The sequence below is a fragment of the Mesocricetus auratus genome, unplaced genomic scaffold (assembly GCF_017639785.1).
Source record: "Mesocricetus auratus isolate SY011 unplaced genomic scaffold, BCM_Maur_2.0 Super-Scaffold_100018, whole genome shotgun sequence".
NCBI lineage: Eukaryota > Metazoa > Chordata > Mammalia > Rodentia > Cricetidae > Mesocricetus > Mesocricetus auratus.
The window spans coordinates 39,996,473-40,017,704 of NW_024429199.1; the positions used below are offsets into that span (position 1 = coordinate 39,996,473).

Genomic DNA, 21,232 nt, shown 5'->3' on the forward strand with positions numbered 1-21,232 from the left:
GTGTAAGTAAAATGAAGTAGAATGTCTGTGAAACAGCATTAACTAGCCATGAACATGGGTACACTGTTTATGGAAGAAATGAGTATTCTAAGAAGACAGAAACAGAAACTTTTCAAAGCAGTACCATGAGAGCCAAACAGTGGTGGTGCATGCCTTTAAGTCCCAGCACTCAGGAGGCAAAGGCAGGCAGATCTCTGAGTTCTAGACCAACCTGGTCTCCAGAGCGAGTTCCAGGAGAGCCAGGGCTATACAGAAAAACCCTATCTTTATAAATAAAAAATAGTAAAAAAGAAGTGACATGATACACCTTAGGTATGGCCAATATACAGCAGGTTCTGTGCCTGCCCCTGCTCCCTTCTGTCCTCAAGAAACCCACAAAGTTAACCCATCCTGCTTCCTGCTGAACCCAGAGGCGTGCTCAGCATCATTTCCCCGCCGCAGTGTGGCAAGCCACCAGCACAGGAGGCTAAACCTCAGCAGCAGCCTTGAGATGGTGGACAGAGCCCAGACCAAGAAGTTGGCAAACACACAGATACACATTGCTGGTTGTCAGGACTTGAGGGAGACCACATAAACACAGCACTTAACAGACACTCAACAGGAGTCGCTTCTTCCCCAAGTCTGTAGGCAGAGTTTGGAGGGTTCGGTAGAGCGGCATCTTGTAAAATCCTAGGGCCATGACTCTTGTAGAAGAAAGTCCCCAAGAAAGAATGACACAGCGGATGGCATAGGATGCATGTTGCTTTAAGTCAACAAAAACTTCACAGGAAATGTCACCAAGGCCCCACCTCTCTATGAGCCCGTTGGTCTATAACAAATGAATAAAAGTCAAAATGATCCACAAAGAAGTTGAGTCATTTGTCATGAATGGAGCTCGTCTCCTTTCAGGCACACTAATGTCCCTGAGCAGAGAAACACAATTAATAACCAAAATGTAAATGAGTTGGCAGATATTAGGAGACAGATACAATTTGATTTTGAAAACACAGTATTAATTTTAGAATGAGCTAGCTGTTAAATTTATTCCAGGGTGATCTTAGTTGATTTCATTATTTTGTCTCTTTTTCATATCCTTTTTTTTTTTTTTTTTTTTTTTTGGTTTTACGAGACAGGGTTTCTCTGTATTGTTTTGGAGGCTATTGGTCCAGCCTGGCCTCGAACTCACAGAGATCCGCCTGCCTCTGCCTCCCGAGTGCTGGGATTAAAGGCGTGCGTCACCACCGCCCGGCTCTTTTTCATATCCTTGAGAGAACAATTTATCTTTTCTTCAGAAAAATTAAACTGGTCAACTCCATTCCTAGCCTCTATCTACTAGATGTCTCATTTTATCAAGTATGTACCTACGTGTGCTCTTTTACAAGAACTAAACTTCAATTCTAGTGAGAACTTCTCTCTTTAAAATACACACACACACAAGTATACACTGAGTGCATATATAGACAATAGACTATTTAGTTGTCACATGGTTGTTTCAGCAACATCTTTAAAAACAAAAAATGCATAAAGTGTTCACAGAATATACAATGTTAGTTGGTATTTTATATAATTTTATATAACATACAATGTTTCCTGTGATTTTTCAATTACAATAATATGAATAAATGTACTTTTGGAAAACCTATATCTCATCAATTCCATGGCTAGAAACATACCTAAAGCAACCAAATACAGATGCTCAGGTGTATATGCACGGTCACAGAAGCACTCTTCACAACAGGCAACAGACCAAAACACAAGGTAACCATCAATAAACAAACTGTGTCGTAAATCCATACAGAGAAATATTATGAATAGCCATAAACCCTATGAAAGACTGACATATGCTGTATAGATAAAACTTGAAAACGTCTTTTTAAGTGTAATATTTTAGTCACAAATTGTTTGATTTCATGTATATGAAGTATTTGAAATAAAAAATACATAAAGAAAAAGATAGAGATATATTATAGGCCCCAGGGAATGAAGAATTGAGCACAACTGCTTGAAGAGGGTGAAGTTTTGTCTTGGAAATGTTTTGGAACTAGATAGAGATGGTTGTACAGTATTGTGAATGTACTAAATTTCCACTCAAGTATTGACTTCAAAATGGTTGATCTTATATAAAATAGCCATATTGATTATGCTATGTAACATCACTGTTATATCTCCCTAACATGTGTTTCTATGCCAACTGTTCTAGACTTATGAAACCTAAATACTTTATTGTTAAATTCCATCCAACTCTTCCATAAGTCCTGAGTCAGCACAATCCAATCCTCCCCTGTGCCTCCTATCTTGGCTTCCCTGATACACAACACTGCTGCTCACCTTCCCTCTAACCACCCCCTCTTCTGAAGCTTTCATGAGTTCTTCTGTTATTTCTCCAATATCAGGGTTCCTCGGAGTTTGGTCCATAAACCTTTATTCTCTCCATTTCAGCACATACACACACACACACACACACACACACACACACACACACACACACACACACACAGACATCCAAAATCTACAACATGAATTGAGATTCAACCCTGGAGTTCCTAGCCTAGATGTATAACAGCCTAGTGTGTTTATTCACATGGACAAATGATGAGCTCCTGAAGAATGACCCAAGCCAAGCATCGTCTTACTCCTAGGGTGCCTTCTCCTCTTCTGTGTTCTCTGCTTCAGTGAGTAACATGACACTGTCTATCGGGACATCAGAGAAAAGGAGGGTGGAGAAGGAGACAGGGAAGAATAAAGAAAGAGAGGACAGTAGAGAAAAAAGAAAAGTTCTCTTATCCTAGCTACATGTTTGGAAAGCATCTGTTACCATCAAACTTCATGCTGAGGCTTAGTCTCTGATAAGAAAGAACCAAGTCATTAAAAGTTAAGTGAATTGTCTTGTTAAATGGACAGTATCAAACCAACCTCTAAATTAATACCTCTGTAAAATGGCCCACACTGACTCATAGATTTGAATGCTTGATTCCGAAATGATGGAATTATTTGGGAAGGACTAGGAGGTGTGGTCTTGTTGGAGGAGATGTATCACTTAGGAGGTGGGCTTTGAAATTTTTTAAATTCCATTCCCAGTGTGCATGCTTTGTCTCTCCCTCTGCCTCCTGCTTGTGGCTCAAGGTGTGAGTTCTTGTGACTCAAGGTATGAGCTCTTGTGACTCAAGGTGTGAGCTCTCAGTTATTCTTACCACTATGCTCCACCGTCACAGACTCTGACCCTCTGAAGTTGTAAGCCCAATCAAATGCTTTCTTTTACAAGTTGCTTTTGGTCATGGTGTTTTATCACAGTAATAGAAAGCCTAAGTAAAACGGTTCCTGCACCCGTGGATTAATGCACCCGTGGGTTAATGCACCTGTGGGTTAATGCAGTGCTCAGACCTCACCAGAGAAGCTTCTTTTATATAATATATGGTGGTTAACACAGAAATTTACAACTGAGTAAGTCAGGGTAAAGAGACTAGGTGACCCAAGCAGAAATGAGCAGAAAGACTGTAGGAGTCAGAAGTCAGAGGTCAAGGAGGACTACAGCAAAAGTGTCTTTGAGACATGACAAAGCCATTTCACTCTTGAACTCAGAGCTGTGGTTGCCTACACAAGACCTGCACAAGATCAAGCCAGTCAGCATGGAGATGAGATGGCCTTGTAAGTCCCCACCCCTAACTGGGAAATGTTTTATCGCTAATGGCTTCTCAGGGAATGAGAGTCAGTCTTCTTCAAGGGTGTGGCCCCTAGTAGGTTAACCACCCCCAGGGAATGGTCTTACACCCTGAGTATCTGAACTGCAAAAACTGAGTTATTAAAAATAAGTAAAAGAGAACAGGAAGTTTGTTGGGAGTGGGGAGATAAAGGATTATATCAGAGGAGATAGTCATTCTCAAAGAATTAATAAGATCTTTTTTAAAAAATTGAAGTAAAAGCTAAATAAGTCATGACTAGAGAGATGACTTAAGAGATAAGAACATCCACTGTGTAAACATGACAGCATAATTTCAAATCTCAAACACCCACATGAAATGCTAGGCATAGTTTCGTGTATACCTATAACACTAGTGCTCTGGGAGACAAAGACAGGAGGTTCTCTGGGGCTATCTGGCAGTCATTCTAGCTCTAGGTTCTGTGAGAGACCCTGGCTCAAGAGAATAAGGGGAAAAGCAACGGAGTAGGACAGCTGAGACTCTCCTTTGGATCTCCATGTACAACGCACGAGACTGTACACTCCACAATGCTCACACAGGAGACTGCACACGCCACAAACACATGATGAGCAAATGAATGGAAATGTTAAATAAGTCACTGGGAACTAAGGTTTTTCTCATGAGAGTGAATTCTTATTTTCTGGAGGCTGGTTTCCCTGCTGAGTGAATAGGTTGTTGTAAGAAAGCACCTCACGTGTTGGGCTCCCTTTGCACACAACCACTATGCCTGCTGCTTCTCCATCATACAAGCTGTATGTGGTCCTTTTTGGAAGCCAAGCAGGTCCCAGCCCCAGGCTTCAGGGTTAGGAACTAAATAAGCACCCCCCTTCTTTATGAGCCACCAGCCTTCAGTATTTTGTTATAGAAGATGAACCAAGACAATCCTTCCCAGAATTCACGTGGGTAAACACAAAGTTGTGTTATGGTTGCATCTTCCACAGATGGTTCCTTCATCCATTCCTACTACGTAATGTCTTGTCCATTACCATTCTTTTAAATTACTGTGAAGGCCTCCAAAGCCAGTACCGCGCTTTCTAATTCTCTCCTATTTTTTTTTCTAATTCTCTCCTTTAACCCAATATAGAATCCAAATAACGGCCACAGCAGATCTCTACATCGCGAGCATGCTTCATGTCACTCCTCTAATTAAAGACTGTGTGGGTCCTACTTGCTCTTTGAATGAAGCCTAAGAATCTCAGCAGAAAGCCCTTTAAGACTGAGCCCTGATTAATTCCACAGTTTCACCTTCTCCAATAGCCCCGTCCTCTACTCAACCAAAAACAAACTGAAAAAACAAAGAAAACTATGTTCTTGTAGAGCTAAACTAGACACCCAATTCATGTCATGACATGTGCCCCTCGGCAATACCATGAGCTTAGTTCATGTGGAAATAACATAAAAATCAATTGAAAATGAATGGAACAGCAGCGGGTGAGGAGATGGCTCAGCTGTTAAAGTGTTTACCACATAAGCATGCAGATTTAGATTCAGCACCAAGAGCCCATGAAAAGAGCTGAGCATGGTGACTACATCCTGTCATCCAAGCACTGGGGAAGCAGAGACAGGAGGGTCCCTGAGCCTTGCAGACCTGGTCAGGGAAAGAACACACTCCTGCAAGCTGCCCTCTGACGTCCACAAGCACTCTGTGACATGCCCCCAATAAACAACGCAATTTTTAAACTACTGAAAGACAAACTATGTATCTTCATTTCCCTTTCTGCATAACTGAAAAGGTTGAGGTTCTTTCAAACAGAGATCCTAAGAAACTTGAGCGGGGCCACTGCACAAAGTTTCCCCAGGAACCCTCCCTCTCATACACAGCAGCTCCCTGTCACTATTCTGAAGACAGCTGAACTGTGCTCAATGTCACAGAAGCTGCGTCAAAAATGCCCCTTGCTTATTTAACCTGCAAGATAAAGTCTCAGAGGGGACGATCACAATGGGTAACTTCTCACGCAATGACAGCTTTCTTCTCCTCATCCTTGTCCTCCTCCTACCCTTTCAGATCTGTTCCTGCCTGATGCATTTTTTAAGTGACTTGAATGGTATCCTTCCCTTTAATGATTCCTAACTTTCTAAAAACTCACAGTCACGTAGTGGGACCGGCTAATTTCCCCAGAACCCTAGCGTGATCTCTAAGAGCCTTGTCCTCCGGCCACTGTGCAATCTCACCAGTCTTAAGGGAAGCAGCACATAGCACTGGGCCAGCTGTCGTAAGGTACTCTGTGGCTGCACACCAAACTGCCTTTTAAGTCAGCCTACCTACTTCCCCTGCCCACCCTCTACCCTGCAGCAGACCATTAGACAGAACCAGAGTCTTACTGTGCCAAAACTGGCAGAGTTCAAACATCAAGGACTGGAGCAAAGCTGCTGATCCTGCCTCCAGGGTCAATCTCTGTGTTCGCCTCTCCCTTAGACTCTCTCTTCTGTCTCACTGAAAGCTTCCATACATTCATCTAGTCAACAACTATCTTCAGAGCCTCCTCGCTGCGTCACATGTGTGAGGATAGAACAGCCAGCAAGGTAGAGACCTTGTCTCTTGAGAGAAAGGGGACAAGTTCAACATAAAGACGGCGATTACATCTTGAGGATGTGTAATCATGTAAGGCTGATTGGGTGAGCACCCCAACGGAACTGGGGGATTTGAGCAGGGCAGAGTGCCTGACGACACTAAACCCCACCACCTGGCCCTCTTATGTGACTTTCCAAGAGTCATAATGGATGGGCCCTGTTCCCACAAGTCGGGGACAGGTTCCCTCCTATTTGTCTTCAGAGCTGGGAGTGGGCTTCCTTCACAGCCCTCTCAGGGTGCTGTGATCTGACTCCCCTACAGATCAGAGTATCTTGAAGGAAGTAACTGTTTCATTTATATATTCTTTATTTATAAGGCAACTGTCCATTACGTGCGGAAAACCTATACGAGTGCTAGAAATGTGATTGAGTGACAGAACATGATTTTTATTTTCCCTTTGGCAATAAGGAAAATGTTAAAATGAGATGTGGAAACTGCTTTGGAAAATACTTCAGCATTTTCTAAAAATCACAAGCATATAGTTACCGCACAGCCCAGTAATTCCACTCCTGGACACCTACCCACCGCCCCCTCCCCCAAAATGAAAACTCATGCCCACGAAAAAGAGTTCCAGACAAATATTTACAGTATTTATAGACGCATTAGTCATAGTATCCCAAAGCAGGAAACAATCTGGATGTCCATCAGTAGGTAACCCAACAGCGTAATGTGTGCGTGCTCATGTGATAGAACGCTATCAACATTAGAAAGAAACAGGTATTCACAGTAAGCTGTACATAAGCCTTGAGAACGCCACACTGAATGACAGTACAAAAGACAATATGGCACTCTATGTCTCCATTTTTATGAGGGTCATGGAAGTAGAAAGTGAAGCAAAGGCTTGGGGTGGGATGTAGGATTAACGGTAAATGAGCCTAAGGAGTCACTCTGGTCCCAAACAGCAGATCTAAAATCAGTTTGTTATCATGGTTACATCTATGAGTGGATGTGAATGGAGCAGGTATTATGATAAAATAAACATGCCTCAAATAAGCTGAAAACATGAGGTGCAGCACAAGTTTGGGGTCTAAATACTGTAAAATCCCTCTTCTGTGGTTATTATCCTAAAACTCAGAAGGTGCAACCCAAGGCCCCTGAGGATCCCCTGGGACTGGATGAAACTGGCTCAAACATTCACACAGCACTGAGTCCATGCTCTTTGGGTTAAAGGCTAATCATGCAGTCAAGTCTGGATTGCAGGAACCCAACACAAAAATATTTTACATAAAGTTTGCCATACCTTAAAAGTTTAACTGAAATGGGTTATCAAATCCTGGTATTTAAATTTAAGGCCACAGAAGCTTTGGCAGGGTGGGGGGGGGTCAGTGAAAATATATTTTTATAATGAAGGGCCTACTTTTAATCCAAATTATGTTCAACATCGGGAATGAACACTAATATAAACTATGGCTTCTGCAGCCATCTATCTAACGACATGTCATAGCAGGATTGTTAACTGTAACTAATGTGATGATGTGTCATGGTAGGTTTGTCAGCCGTAACAAATGTGCCTCTCCACTGAGGACATAGATGCAGAGGGCTGGGCAGGAGTGTCTGTGTCTGCGTAGACTCCAGAGATGAGCGGGAAACAGTACCACCCACCCCTGAGGAACCACAAGCATGACGGTATGCAAGGAAAGTTTGTTTGGCTTGGTCCTCCTTCTTTCTATCTTCCTCTCTTCTCTCCCTTCCTCCTTGGTCTTCTAGATACAAGAAGTGTATCTAGAAGTGAGTGTGGCTGAAATACCTCAGGAATGTGCTTGACAGAAACAGCTAAGAGCTAGCATTGGCTGAGCACTAAGCATGAGAAGGTACCATTCTCTACCTTGCAGAGAAAGCTAATCCTATTCTCAGTATCAGAACTCATGAGGCAGGTGACCTTCCATCCCACAACACCCAACTGATGAAGAAATCGTACAGTACTCATACATTTCCAGAACACAGAACAGTCATTCTAACATGAGGCAGATGATCTTCCTCTGCCCTCCAAGGAGAGCTAAAGGAAAGAATCGAAGACTCCCGTTAACGCCTGGCACAGGAAACAGAACCCTGACTGGAATAGGACATCTATCGCCAAGCCACTCACTTACTGGCTGATCTTAGGCAGGCATGTGAGCTCCCCGAAAGAAATGTTTCCCAGTGAAATGACAGGCATAACCAGTGTCTTCAAGCTAAATGCAATCAACGTGCATGTATATTATATGGCAAGATAGTCCCGGCCATAGAATGTTAAGAGATTATTATCATTCATCCATAAGAAAAGGAAAAGGGATATAGCTCGGAAGGAGAAAGCTGGCATCAAACAAGCTTCTTGACTCCATCTCCTTTACTGATACCTGGAGCAGCTGTGTCTGTCTCAGTTTTTCCTTGTCATTTTTGTATCAGACCAATGACTGTGAGGAAAAAATTAAATTACTGGGAGCATAATTATGGTTGCCAGCTTGCTAATCTGTTTGTGTCCTATTTGTAGTGTATTTTATTAAAAATAATATTGCATTTGGGCTTATATGATATCATCCTATAAATATAATTAGATTTTGATCCCTAGAGGACTTCATTTCACAGATACCTAGAAATATGTATTCTACACAGAAAACAATTGGTAGATGTCTTTGGATAATAAATAAAAGCCACAAATTCTTGTGGAATACAGAGATTCTCAATGTATTCTGATTCTAAATGTTGACCAAGGTGATACCAGAAAGCCACAATGGTTCTGGGTTGCTAAGGTCCCATAAGAGAGAAAATCAATGGCTCTGGGGTAGGCAGATAATGGGCAATTGATGCTGCTGGTGACTCAGGGAACCCTAGCCAGACTTCCTACTGACAGCATTGCATCTCTTTGCTGGAAAGGCCTTCTAGGATGTGATTCCACTCTTCTGACTTGCAGAGAGATTCACAAACCAAAGCCCTGAATGGGCTCCCGGCTCATGACTGAGAGGACTTGGTGTATAAATAACCCAGTCATTGACCCTTGGCAATCAAACTCTGGGTTGTGTGTTTTTCAAAAATACTGAAATCCCCAGGTTGACTAAGCTTGGGTTACCTGCAGCTATCCTTGGCTACTCTCTGCTTTCTCCCATTTGTCATTGCCTTTCCAAGCCAGCTGTAACTCGTAAGAGCTACATGCACACATTGAACAGATCACCAACAATAAATATGCACAAAAGTGTCCATACCAAGCAAACACAAAATGTTCATGCCATTGTTCTCAAAATAATACAGTAGCAATCCCTCGATTAATCTTCACGTTGTATTGGGTATTATAAGTAATGTAGAGATGATTTAAGGAATAAAGGAGGATGTGTACAGATTGTATTCAAATGCTACACTGTTTTGAATCTGAGCATTCAAGGCTTTTGGTATCTCCGGGAATCCTGGACCTGGTCCACCACACAAACCAGGAAACAACCGCTTTTCCTACAGTCCTTCTCAAACAAGCAAGTACAGCCAAATCCTCTTCTTGGGGTCTGCTTCTGAGAAACCTAAACCAACTTGCCTTCCCCCACCCCAGGGGGGTTCCTACTCATAGTGACCAATTGTGATAACACAATTATCCTTACAGTCCCTCCTCATTATCACCTCCTAAGAAACACCCACCTCACTACCACAGTAGGTCCTCCTGGAGAGGGGACCATGAGGTAGCTGGTGTCGTATCGCATGTCCATCCCAGTTTTCCTGGCCGCTCCACTTAGAGTCACACGTTCTCTCCCCCATGGTGTCGGGGAATAAAGGAAAGCATGTTGCTCTTACAAAGGGATTCACTTCAGAAACGTTAAGATGGAACCTTCATCGTTTGAAAGATCAGCAACTGTTCTCTGCCATGAAAAAAATCTCAGTACATAATGCCCTTGCATAAGCTACCCCAGCCAGCCTCACCTGCTCCCTTAGAAGCCTCTAACCCAAGGGACACTTTTCCTTTTCATCAATGAAAGATAGCTTCTTCACCAGCGTAGCCCAACCAAAGTTAGGAAATAAAGGTGAAAGGGAAGTTTTTGAAAAAATTGGGTTGACTTCCATTATTATAGAATAAATAATATATCTTGATAGCTAATAAATTCAATGTGTCATCCATAGTTAAAGCAAAAATAGTGAAATAGTTGCCCACAGGACAGCCCTCAGTCAGTATTGCAGCTTGGGCAAAAGAGATATTTAGAAGACCTCACTCCTAGCTGAGAAGTTATCGATAATTGACGCCTCCTAGAGGAGGGAGAATCTGTTTTCTTTATGGGTGTGGCCTCTGATGGGTGAGCCACAAACCCATAAGTCTGTGACTAACACAAATTAGATTTGGGAGATACAGATATATTTATATATACACATATATATGTATATATTTATACTTAAGACAAAGTTAGGAAAGGGAGCATGGGGGATGAAAGGACTTAGGAGGAGTGAAAACAAATATAATCAATATATATTGTTTGCATGTATGCAGTTCTCAAATAATTAGTCAAAATTAAAGGAATTCATGTTCACATTGAAAAGACTAGCGAAGAAAAAAGGAACATCATATAAGATTTAAATGATGTGTGTATGTGTGTGTTGATACTAGAGAGATTTAGGAGCAATAAAAAATAAGTAATAGTAATAATGGTAATCCAGACAGGCGTTGGTGGCGCACACCTTTAATCCCAGCACTCAGGAGGCAGGCGGATCTCTGTGAGTTCGAGGCAAGCCTGGTCTACAGAGGGAATTCCAGGACAGCCTCCAAAATAATACAGAGAAACCCAGTCTCGAAAAACAAAAAAACAAAAACAAAATAATAAACGGTAATCCTTGAGACATCACAGTTATGAGATAGCACATAATCTGCCATCATACAATGTATATTCAATCTTCAATCTTTCCAATCTCCCTAGGCTGTTTTCCTGAATTCCGTGAATATCATTAAGATAATATTGAAGGCCAAGCAACAGAAACAACAGCTCGGCTTTTTAAAAAAAGAAGAAGAAACACTTATTTTAAAAGACAATACACACATGGACAATAAGTGTGCGGGAAACATGCTCATAGGGCATTAAGGAAATGGAATCCTAACCACAGTGAGATGTTTATCACCTCGAACTCATTAAGATAGCGAGTACCAAAAATAAACCAGTAATCTAATCTTGAGAGAGTTCTAGAAAAGCTGCAAGCCCTGTGCACTACGAGGAGGAAGGGAAGAGGGCAGTTACTACAGAAAACCATTCCTGCACAAACTAAAAAATATGATTATCCTGTAATCCTGTAATTTCACTCCTGCATATATACCTAGAAGAATTCAAAGCAGACCCTCAAAGACATATTTGCAGGTCGTTATACTAGGAACATTTGACAACAGATAAAAGGTAAGAATAACGAGTACTCATCAATGGACACAGACGGATGGCCAAATGCAACATGGGAGTGCACTAGGATGTCCTTAAGAAGAAAGGAAGTTGAAACTTGAAGGTGTTGTGCACTGTGAAACAAGCCAACCACAAATGAATAAATATAATGTGACCATACTTACTCTGTAGATATGCGGCAGTCAAATTCACACTCAGAAAATCTTTGGCAGTTGCAAGGGACCAGCAGAGAAGGGGGTTGGGGGAGAGTTTCAATTTGGCAAGATGAAAAGAGTTCAGGAGATGAAGGCTGGGGACAGCCGTGCAATACTGTGAATTATTTCATGCCACTGAAATGTACCCTTTGAATCGCTCAAGACACCTTGATGTGTGTGTGTTTGTAAATATATGTAGCCAATGTCTTAAAACAGTAACTTTTCAGATTTGCAGCCACTATTCTAAAGTCATTATTCTTCCATAGAGAATGGAAGTTGGATAAGATTCAAAGTGTGGAAACTTGAGAGGATCATGGGTTGATGATGGATACTACCTCACTATCTCTTTACTGGGATACAGACTCCTGTCCATTCTTCTCTGTAGTAGGGAAAGAAACTGAACCTCCAAAGAAGGTGTGTGCAGCATCATAGCATGACATGTCCCCCAACTTTGAGCCCAGGACCATCTTTCCTCCTCGGCATGCCATTTCCTTGTATCCTTCCTGAAGACGCTGCTTCAAATATTCAAATATTGTCCCTTAAATTCTGATCCCTTAAACATATTCAATCTTAGGTTCTTTTTTTTTTTTTTTTTTTTTTTTTGCTTGCATGGCTTCCTTCTGAAATACACTGTATAGAAGAGCCCAGTGACAAATGAGCTTAACTGCCAGGCTGTCTGTGGTATCAGCTGGTTCTGTCCCTTAAAGGGACTCCTGACCGTGGGTGATAAATCTTCAAGGAAAGCATTCTAAAGAATCCTCGGATCAGAGCACAAGTTCAGCTTCCACAGATCGCTTCTCCTGCCATCTAGGAAGCATACTTATGCCCACATCAGTCTCCCCTCCAGCCCCAGGTCACCTGACCGACTCCTCCAGAGGAGCTACCACCCTGTGGGAGAACACCTGAGACCTTCCGCCCCACCCACCTGTTGTGTAGCTGAGAATTAACCTTCATGTGAGTCAGTAGGTATCTTTTCAGGATAGGAGGCAGTCACCACCAGGAACTATTTCTGGGAACCAAAACTCCTTAGCAAAGCCCTGCATCCTAAAGCCACAATGCCCGAGCAGGTGTATTTCTGCTAAAGCATGCACAAAATAGTTGTTCTTTGTATGTGTTTCTTTCTTGTCTTTATGGTGCTTTTTATCTGCAGTCAAAGCTCTCAATTAGCTCAAACTAAAGATAGTGTTCTTGGTCGGTTTATTAAAAAAAGATGGATGCACATAGAGTTACTTCAATGAGCTCCCTGATGATACATATATTAATGTACATTAATACTTATAAATATGTATGATGCATATATATAAATAAACTATATATTAAATATATATCACTCCTTTAGGTGAGCGTGTGTTTGAGCTTTCCATCTGTTAGCGTGATTTTAGTAAAAAGCATTCTCCTTTTAAAACCTGTGGGTTGACATTAAATAAAAGAATCATCATGGTGTGGTCACCTGGTCACTAGAATGTCCTATGTAACTTTTACAAACTGTCAACATTACCTCTGTTCTAACACAAATTCTAGGCTGGCATAAAACACACCAGTTTCATGTCATTTAGTTTTCTCACGGTGGAAATGCTTCAAAACCCTGAAGTTTTCTTTGAGATGCACTCGGAAATGGACTTGCAGCTAAGACAATAAATGCAGAGTCCTGGCAGATGAGACACCTACAGTTCTCATTGTAATGAAACCTTGTCAGTGGAAATGTGAGAAAAATGTATCCAACTCATGGATAAGTAATGTAAAATTAAATAATCCCCCCAAATACTGGTATCTACTATGTATATTTTACTTTCAAACTTTAAAGAGACAGTTTAAATTACACAAATGGCCCAAGAAGATGACTCAGCCAATAAGGGTGCTTGGCACAAAATCCTGGCTACTTGAGTTCAAACCCAGCAGCCTATAAGAAAGTAGAAGGAGAGAACCATTTCCTCACATCTGTCCTCTAACTTCCCCATGCCCCAGGCTAAACACACACACATACACACACACACACACACACACACACACACACACACACACACACACCATGCATAATAACAAATAAAATAAAATATTTTTTTAAAAAATAAGCTACATAAGTAAAGAATGTGTCAATGAAAAAAAAAAACATTTTCCCGGCCTATGACAAATTCACTAAGATATTTTCTCAGAATTTATGTGTAGAGCCAATTACTCATAAAATTAATCGTGAAGGCCAGGATGATGCCCTCTTCCCAGTGAGAAACTAACCACTCTGTTTTTTTTTGACAGCTGAAAGAAAGGCTCTCCATATTCGCCAAAACATTCAAGACAGTTCTCTTATACATAGAGAAATTCTGGCTTTCAAGAATTCTGGAAGGGTCAATTCTGCTCTACCGAGGGATTAAAGCACAAAGAGAAAAGATTCTCTGCTTCCAAGAAAAGCGCTTCTGCATTTAAGCTCCTCTGAGAGCCACTTTTTTGTTCTCATGTGACACAGTTACCATGGTGCATTGTCAGTGCAACTGTATCGACATGTGGAAACAGCTACCTTTGCAGAGATAAGTGGGAGCCTCACAAGACCGAGAACTCTGCAAGGTGTCTGTTCCGCCAGACACTGCCCTGCAGAAGGCAGGAGTTGACCTGAAATTTCCATGAAACAGGGTCAGGTGGTTTACCCAACAGCCCCACAGCTCTCCTGATCTGTTGCTGCAGCAGCACAAATGACATCAATAATTAGTTGATCTATACAGCAACCCCCTCAAGTCTCTAGTAATTTTAGACAAAACATGGATAACACAAAAAATAAACCAAATATGTAGGCAACAATGAACTGATACAAAATTCTACATTTTGCCCACAAACTCTTCCTCAATTTTCCTGTTATTTTTCCAGGCACTAAGACTTGGAGATCAGTCTCTTTCTAGCCTCAACTACTACGTCCATACTCTCTAGGTGCTGCTACTTCTCGTGGGTGTGGTGTGTTCCAGCTCTCACTGCTAGGAGCCACATCTCAATGCTTGCATTTTCTGACTAGCTCCTAACCAGGTTTCCAGCGATACACTCCTTCATGGTTGATTGCTACTATGTTCAGACTATCACGTGCCCATTTCTTACCAATCTGAGAATCTTCCTTAGATTCTTACCCCACCTGTCTGGTAGTCCTGCCTATTTGTGAACAGTGTGTCTGAATTCCCTATTTACTGGGCCCAGGTCACCTGTCAATGGAGGAGTCACACAGATGACAGAAAAGAGCCCGACTCTGGTACTGGAATATTTCAGGGTTAATTCCAGCTCTGCCATTTACCTGTCCAGAGGCTCTGAGACTGTCCCTTCAGTTCTTGGTTTTTGGTAATTGGGACTACTAAAATCAATGTCAAGCAGTTATGTGAAAATTAGACATAATGTCTACAGTATATGTTGGTTCCCTTCACCTATGCAATCTATCCTGCCTTTGTTCACGTTAGACCTCTGACTCTGATGCTCACCCTTCCCCCATCTTCTACTCCCAAAGCTTCAAAGAAGGTGCTAATCAAGGATAAGAACAGCTATATGGGATATAGTACAGTATGGAGATCCTCTCGAGTAAACCCCAAATTAATTTTTTTAGTGTAGAAGTGGAAATCCCATTAATAGGAGATTATTTCCTGTCAAGAGAAACACTTGAATAAGATCTCATTTCTCATAATCCCCTCAGCAAAGCAAGCATCAATGATTCCTCATTCCCATTTGCTTGAGAAATCAACAAGCACTAACCAAGTACTTATAAAACACCAGACACTAAGGTACTAAAATTAAAACCCATGATCTTGCTATGTAGACATAATGAGCAATTACAAAAGACAGGAGTCTGACACACATTCAAAGAGAAGGATGTGTGTGACAATCAAACTATCATAAAATAATATAAAAGGAAGAAGAAGACGGAGCGGCTAAGTTAACTCAGAAGAGTCCACATGATAAATGCACATAGAAAATGTGCTATCAAATTCAAATGTGACTCTTAAGAAGAGGGGAAGACTTGCTGAAACTGGGCAGGAAAAAAAAGGCTTCCAGGACCAGAGACAAGTCTTTCTGAGCAGGATAGACAAAGGTGTGTGTAGAGCTGGTCACATCAATGGGAATCAAAAGTCCTATCACTACGGCTTAGGTTGGGTTAAGATGGAAAGTACGAAGAAGAAAGAAAAGGGACAGTGCCCCGAGCCAGGGAATGAGTTTGAACTTTATCCTAAGAGCACAGGAAACTGAGAGCGTGGTGTGTAATTCTAGGTCTTTCACTAGCTGAGATTTTTTGAGGCTTATATATGGTGGTGTAAAACTACATGTGCTCTGACACATTCTAAGCCATTGAAATGCTAAGTGAGAAATGGCTGGTGATCTTTCCTAAGGAAGCCTGAGTCCTGGTGTTGGGAGAAGCAATGTGAGCAAAAGGAGGTGAGCCATTCACTGACTGCCGGGAACCAACAACAGACAAGCACATAGGAAAGGATGGCAAAGTCCTCGGGCAATATCGACAGCAACAGGGATGAGCAAGCGTCTAATAGGATAGTTTGTACATCCACAGCAGAAAATTGTCACTTCTAGAGATGTTCTCTCAGTCTCCCTCTAGAATCAGGATATCATAATGTCATCATTTATCTTGACTCTCCCTGGGGACTTAGGACTCAAAGGGACCTGGACATGGAGAACTTTTTGTCCACTTCCTTCATGTATGACTCCAGCAGTTTGCCAACTTTTAAAGCATGCCTCAGATGTCTCAGCATCTCCATCTCTGTCTCTGTCTCTGACTCCCTCCATAGATTGAACCTTGGACCTCATGCATGCTAGGCAAGCATCCTATCACCGAGCTACATCCTCAGACTTTTTATGTTCCCTTTTCATTTTGAGATCGTGAGTCACTAAATTGACAGGACTGTGTTTGAACTTACTCTATAGCCCAGGTTGGCTTTGAACCTGCAGTCACCCTGCCTCAGCCTCCTGAGTGGCTAAGACTATAAGCCGACATACTCAGCTAGAGGTTTTTTGAAGAATAGGAAAGAGCCTGCGTGCAGAGTACCTAGAACATTCCTTGGCATATGGCAGATGTCCCACGGGATAGACTATCCTGATATACACAAAGTCACAAAGAACAGGGATGGCCCTCCAAGAAGAATAAGGAATAAAGAAAGGAAAAGAAATCAGTCAACTCTTAAGTGCCTTTGCTATTAAATCTAAATTCTTCAAGTGGAGACAGTAAGTGCCTATTTTTCTGTGAGGGCGTGTTTGACTGTTACTTTGCAGTTGGTGTTAACACAGATAACAGGAATATGACTGGTAATTAAATCTTCATTGATGTCTACCCACAACAAATATACAATTAAGATGTCAGGGATGAGGGTGGGAAAGAGAAAGCAAAGGAACATGAGAAATCTTCTATGAAAGACCCTTCCTTTGGTACACCATTAATAACCCTCTACTTCCCTGGCCAACTAAGCTTATTCTCAAACTGATGCTGCTAATGGTGCTAAAATACATGACCAGCATCCTGACATGTACTCTCTGCATCTGATAAAGGGACTCAGGGATGGTGAGCCTACAGGCATCTAAGACTCCATCTTTTCCTCTCTCTAGTCCAAGCCAACATGGCTGCTCCATGCAGAAGAGTGAGATTCCTGATGCCTAAAATTAGGAAGCTCCTATGCCTAAAAGTAGCTGGAGAAGCCAAAGTAGCCAAGTGGCAATTGTGTGGCTCCAGGAAGGACTTCTTTCATCTTCTACCAAGACAGAGACAGTGCCTTCTGGCCAAACGATGAGATGAATTGACTGCTTAATCCTGAGCCTGTTACATCCTGTAGATGCAACATGTTCCAGCAACACACAATCTATCCTGCAGGCTCAAGAAAGTCCTCAAGGCTGTTTACAGGGTAACTCAGATCAGCTCATTGTAAGAAAGATGCAGGTGACAATTACTTGTGATAACTACCAAAATGCCACAGCCTAAAATAATAGGAAATGGAAAGCTAGAGAGATGACTCAGGTGGTGAAGGTACTTGTTGCCATGGCTAACCACTTGAGTTAGAACCCAGGGACTCACATGATGGGAAAAAAAGAAACAAATCCCTCTTGAAAGTTGTCCTCTGACTTCCACTCATGACTGATAATACTTGTATACCCAAACACACACACACACACACAATGAGTAAATAAATATAACTCAATAACTAAAAATAAAATAACAGAAATCACTAAGTACTTATATCAACCTTAATTCCCCTTAAGAAGGAGGCTGTATTTGTTTGAAAGACCACGCAGTCCCAGGTTAGCTTAATTTAGTACTATTCCCTTAAATGATTAAACAAACCTTCTCTATCAGTCTTCCTTCCATCACAAAGGGACCCCAAACCTGCAGTGGCTTCCCATTACCCCAGAGTCAGTGACAGAACATCTGCCTACAAAGCTCTACAGATTACTTTTAACAACACCAATGTCCCTCTCAAAATATCTCCAGTCACAAAAGACAATACAAGAACATCATTCCCAGCTCGTTTTCAATAGTCAGTCCATGAAGCTGACCACAGTGCCGCGTGGCCATCAGAGGACAAACTCAGCAACCACCTCTGTGAGTATTGTCCTCACAATGCATATCTAAAGTCAACATGGAACAATGTCACCTGTCTCTACCCAAGGCTGGCATAGGGGTTAGCAATCCCAAACCAGCCCATACCTGCAAAGATCAGGAGGAGAGAAGACGGTGGGAGAAGGGATGGATATCGTGTCTCTGAACTGATAGATTTCCACCCTTAGTAAAGAGGGATGCTGAGTCCCTTTTTAATAAGCTCTTAGCAAGGCAAAGTTCCCAAAGCAAATGATATCCAGACAGATCGTGGAACTATGAGGATCTCATAGAACAATAACATCGGTAGAACCCCAACATCTCCTTCCTTAAGCAAGGATATAATTGGAGTCCCTTTTCCTTCTTCTCTAATAAGAATAGTAAAGCCAGATGGCTTCTCCCCGGAGCAGCACAGCTCACTAACCTACATAGTTCCTGGAGCAGAAATGAGTTCTCTATCAAATCTGCTGATTTGCTCTGCTCCAACTCCCAGAGATCAGGATCAACTTCCCCAAGGGGACGCCTGTTCTGTGCCCTGGAAGCCACTCTTTGGTAAAGAGGCTGGGGCAGGAGGAGGAGAGACCACTCACCATTTGATTGCTGTACCAGTACAGCGATGACCCCTTCAGCACCACCCAGAACTTTTTCCATTTGTTGCTCAGGAAAGTTCCCTTTTCCTTTTTCTTGTACAGCCAACCCTGGCAGTCAGCGTGGCCCAGATCTTTACACGATATCCTCCTCCGACTCATGGTGAAAAAACCTGCAACAGTTACGCGAACAGGTTAAGTGTGACCCGGTCTGAAAAAAAAAAGAAAAAGAAAGGGAAGGAGGTAGGGAGGAAGGGGAGAGAGAGAGAGAGAGAGAGAGAGAGAGAGAGAGAGAGAGAGAGAGAGAGAGAGAGAGAGAGAGAGAGAGAGAGAGAGAGAGAGAGAGAGAGAGAGAGAGGATCCCATATATCTGTTCTATTTTTAAACATTCATTCGGTACCTAGAAAACCCGGGCAAAGAGGCAGTGAGACTTATATGCAATCATAGGTCTGAAAACCTTAGTCAAAAAGAGTAAGTTGAAAACGTTCAACTCTCAGAACTAGCAAGCACATTGCAGCAGACACATGGGTCCTTCCCACAAGAACAGCGGCAGTTATGCAACAGACACGGAAGGGTTAAAGCCCACCTAGGACCCCTGGGGATGTCCTGACTCAGTGCCAGCTTCCCCATGCTCTGTGGACAAAGCACGAGGGACTAGTCCCAGTGAACAGCATGTCATTCCTTCTTAAAATCGGTCCAAAAGCAACCCAAAAAATTAATCTGCCATCCACCTCCAGATATTAAATTCAGACAGACAAGAATCTGATCCCTTCCCCAAGAAGGCACCCAGGAGAAAGGAAGAAAGAAAAAAAATCACAATCACAGGCACAAGAAAGGAATACAGGAACAAAAGGGATCTAATTACCTTGAGTTTTCTTCCTCGGCTTCTGACGCAAGGGAACCTGCTGGAAATGCAGGAAGGAAAGAAAAGAGGCAATTTCTGATTGTGTTGTAACATTTGTAAAGAGAGAAGAAGGGAGGGGGCGGCAGTGTTTATGAGCAGGGTGGATTCTAAAAAAAAAAGAAAGAAAGAAAGACAGAAGAAAGACTCTCCAAGCAGAGCTCAAGGGGAGCTACGAGCTGAGGCACAAAATGTGCTAATTGGAATCGATATACATCAAGCTGAACCTGGGAAAAGGTAACGGCATTCATCTGTAGGGCTTCCTGTTTCCTCCCACAAGCAACTCTCGCTACTACTTGGGTTACTGAGGGCACCGTGCTTGATGAAGTTTTAGAAAAATCATGAAATACTTTACCTACACATTTTTGTGAGAGAAGAAACGTCTCTTTTCTCTCTTGCTTTCTAAATGATGTTGATTATTTAAATAAACCCCGAGAATAATTGTTTCCATCTCAAGCTGTTAAATGTTCACAACAGACTAACTTCATGGTCCTGCTAATATACAGGGCATTAACCGCCTGAACCACAGGCATTAAATAGCCTTGAGAAAGAAATTCCTTATCGTTCTTGTGTGACCTCAGGGACTCTAAAGCCTCCTGATTGGGAATTTCTTATTCTCGGCCACATTTACATATCTTATTCTATCTTTATCTCTGAATATTTCTCACATGCTTTATAGATGATAAATATTCAAATATTCAAATCAGACATGACAATTTATATAAAATACACACATTTTCCACAACACATTCTCATCAAGTCATGTAAAGCCAGATTCCAAACAAAACTGGAAAACCCAAAGAAAAATTATGCTTGCAAAAGCCTTTCTCTCTCTCTCTCTCTCTCTCTCTCTCTCTCTCTCTCTCTCTCTCTCTCTCTCTCTCTCTCTCTCTCTCTCTCTCCCATCTCTCTCTCACTCTCACTCTCTGTGCAAATATTATAGAGAACTTTAGCTTTAAAAAGTTTCATTTTTCTTTTATAGCATCTAAGCTGAAATTTTTTGTTTACATAATTTACATTTATTGTTAGCAAGCAGAGACTTTAACGTTTAAACACGCAATTAAAAGTGGCTCTAAAAGTTGGTATGGTAGGTAATCTCATGAATTTTGTGATACTCTAGATGCATTTGACTAGTAGTCCACATTTCCAACTGCTGATGAATGGTGCATGTGACTCTGCTGTATGTTTGGCAAGGGAATATGATCTACAGTAGAACTCGGATAGAATTTTTAAAGCCACAGGCCCAGAATTAACAAGGAGATATACTACCCAAAGAAACTCACTCTAAGCCTATTTCCTCATTTGTAAAAGCAAGATATATACAAGAAATACTAAGGAGGCTGAGACAGTGGAATTATCACCTGACTAAGGGCAGAATGAACTATAGAGCAATACATATATATATATATATATATATG

General features: G+C 41.8%; 1 protein-coding gene across 7 annotated transcripts in view; it reads right to left on the reverse strand.

Moving 5' to 3' along the window:
* The window catches only part of Ipcef1 (interaction protein for cytohesin exchange factors 1), a 144,422-nt gene that overhangs the window by 46,944 nt on the left and 76,246 nt on the right, over window positions 1–21,232 (reverse strand). For 3 of the 7 annotated variants that reach the window (XM_040728401.1, XM_040728399.1, XM_040728402.1), the window contains 2 exons: window positions 19,779–19,818; window positions 18,917–19,086 (listed from right to left, as the gene is read on the reverse strand). In XM_040728401.1, the coding sequence (XP_040584335.1) occupies window positions 18,917–19,086; window positions 19,779–19,818 (210 nt within the window). Of the gene's footprint in view, window positions 1–18,916; window positions 19,087–19,313; window positions 19,454–19,499; window positions 19,698–19,778; window positions 19,819–20,173; window positions 20,314–21,232 lie in introns of those variants that run through there. The other 4 variants (XM_040728403.1, XM_040728400.1, XM_005065900.4 and 1 more) reach the window with 4 other exon arrangements.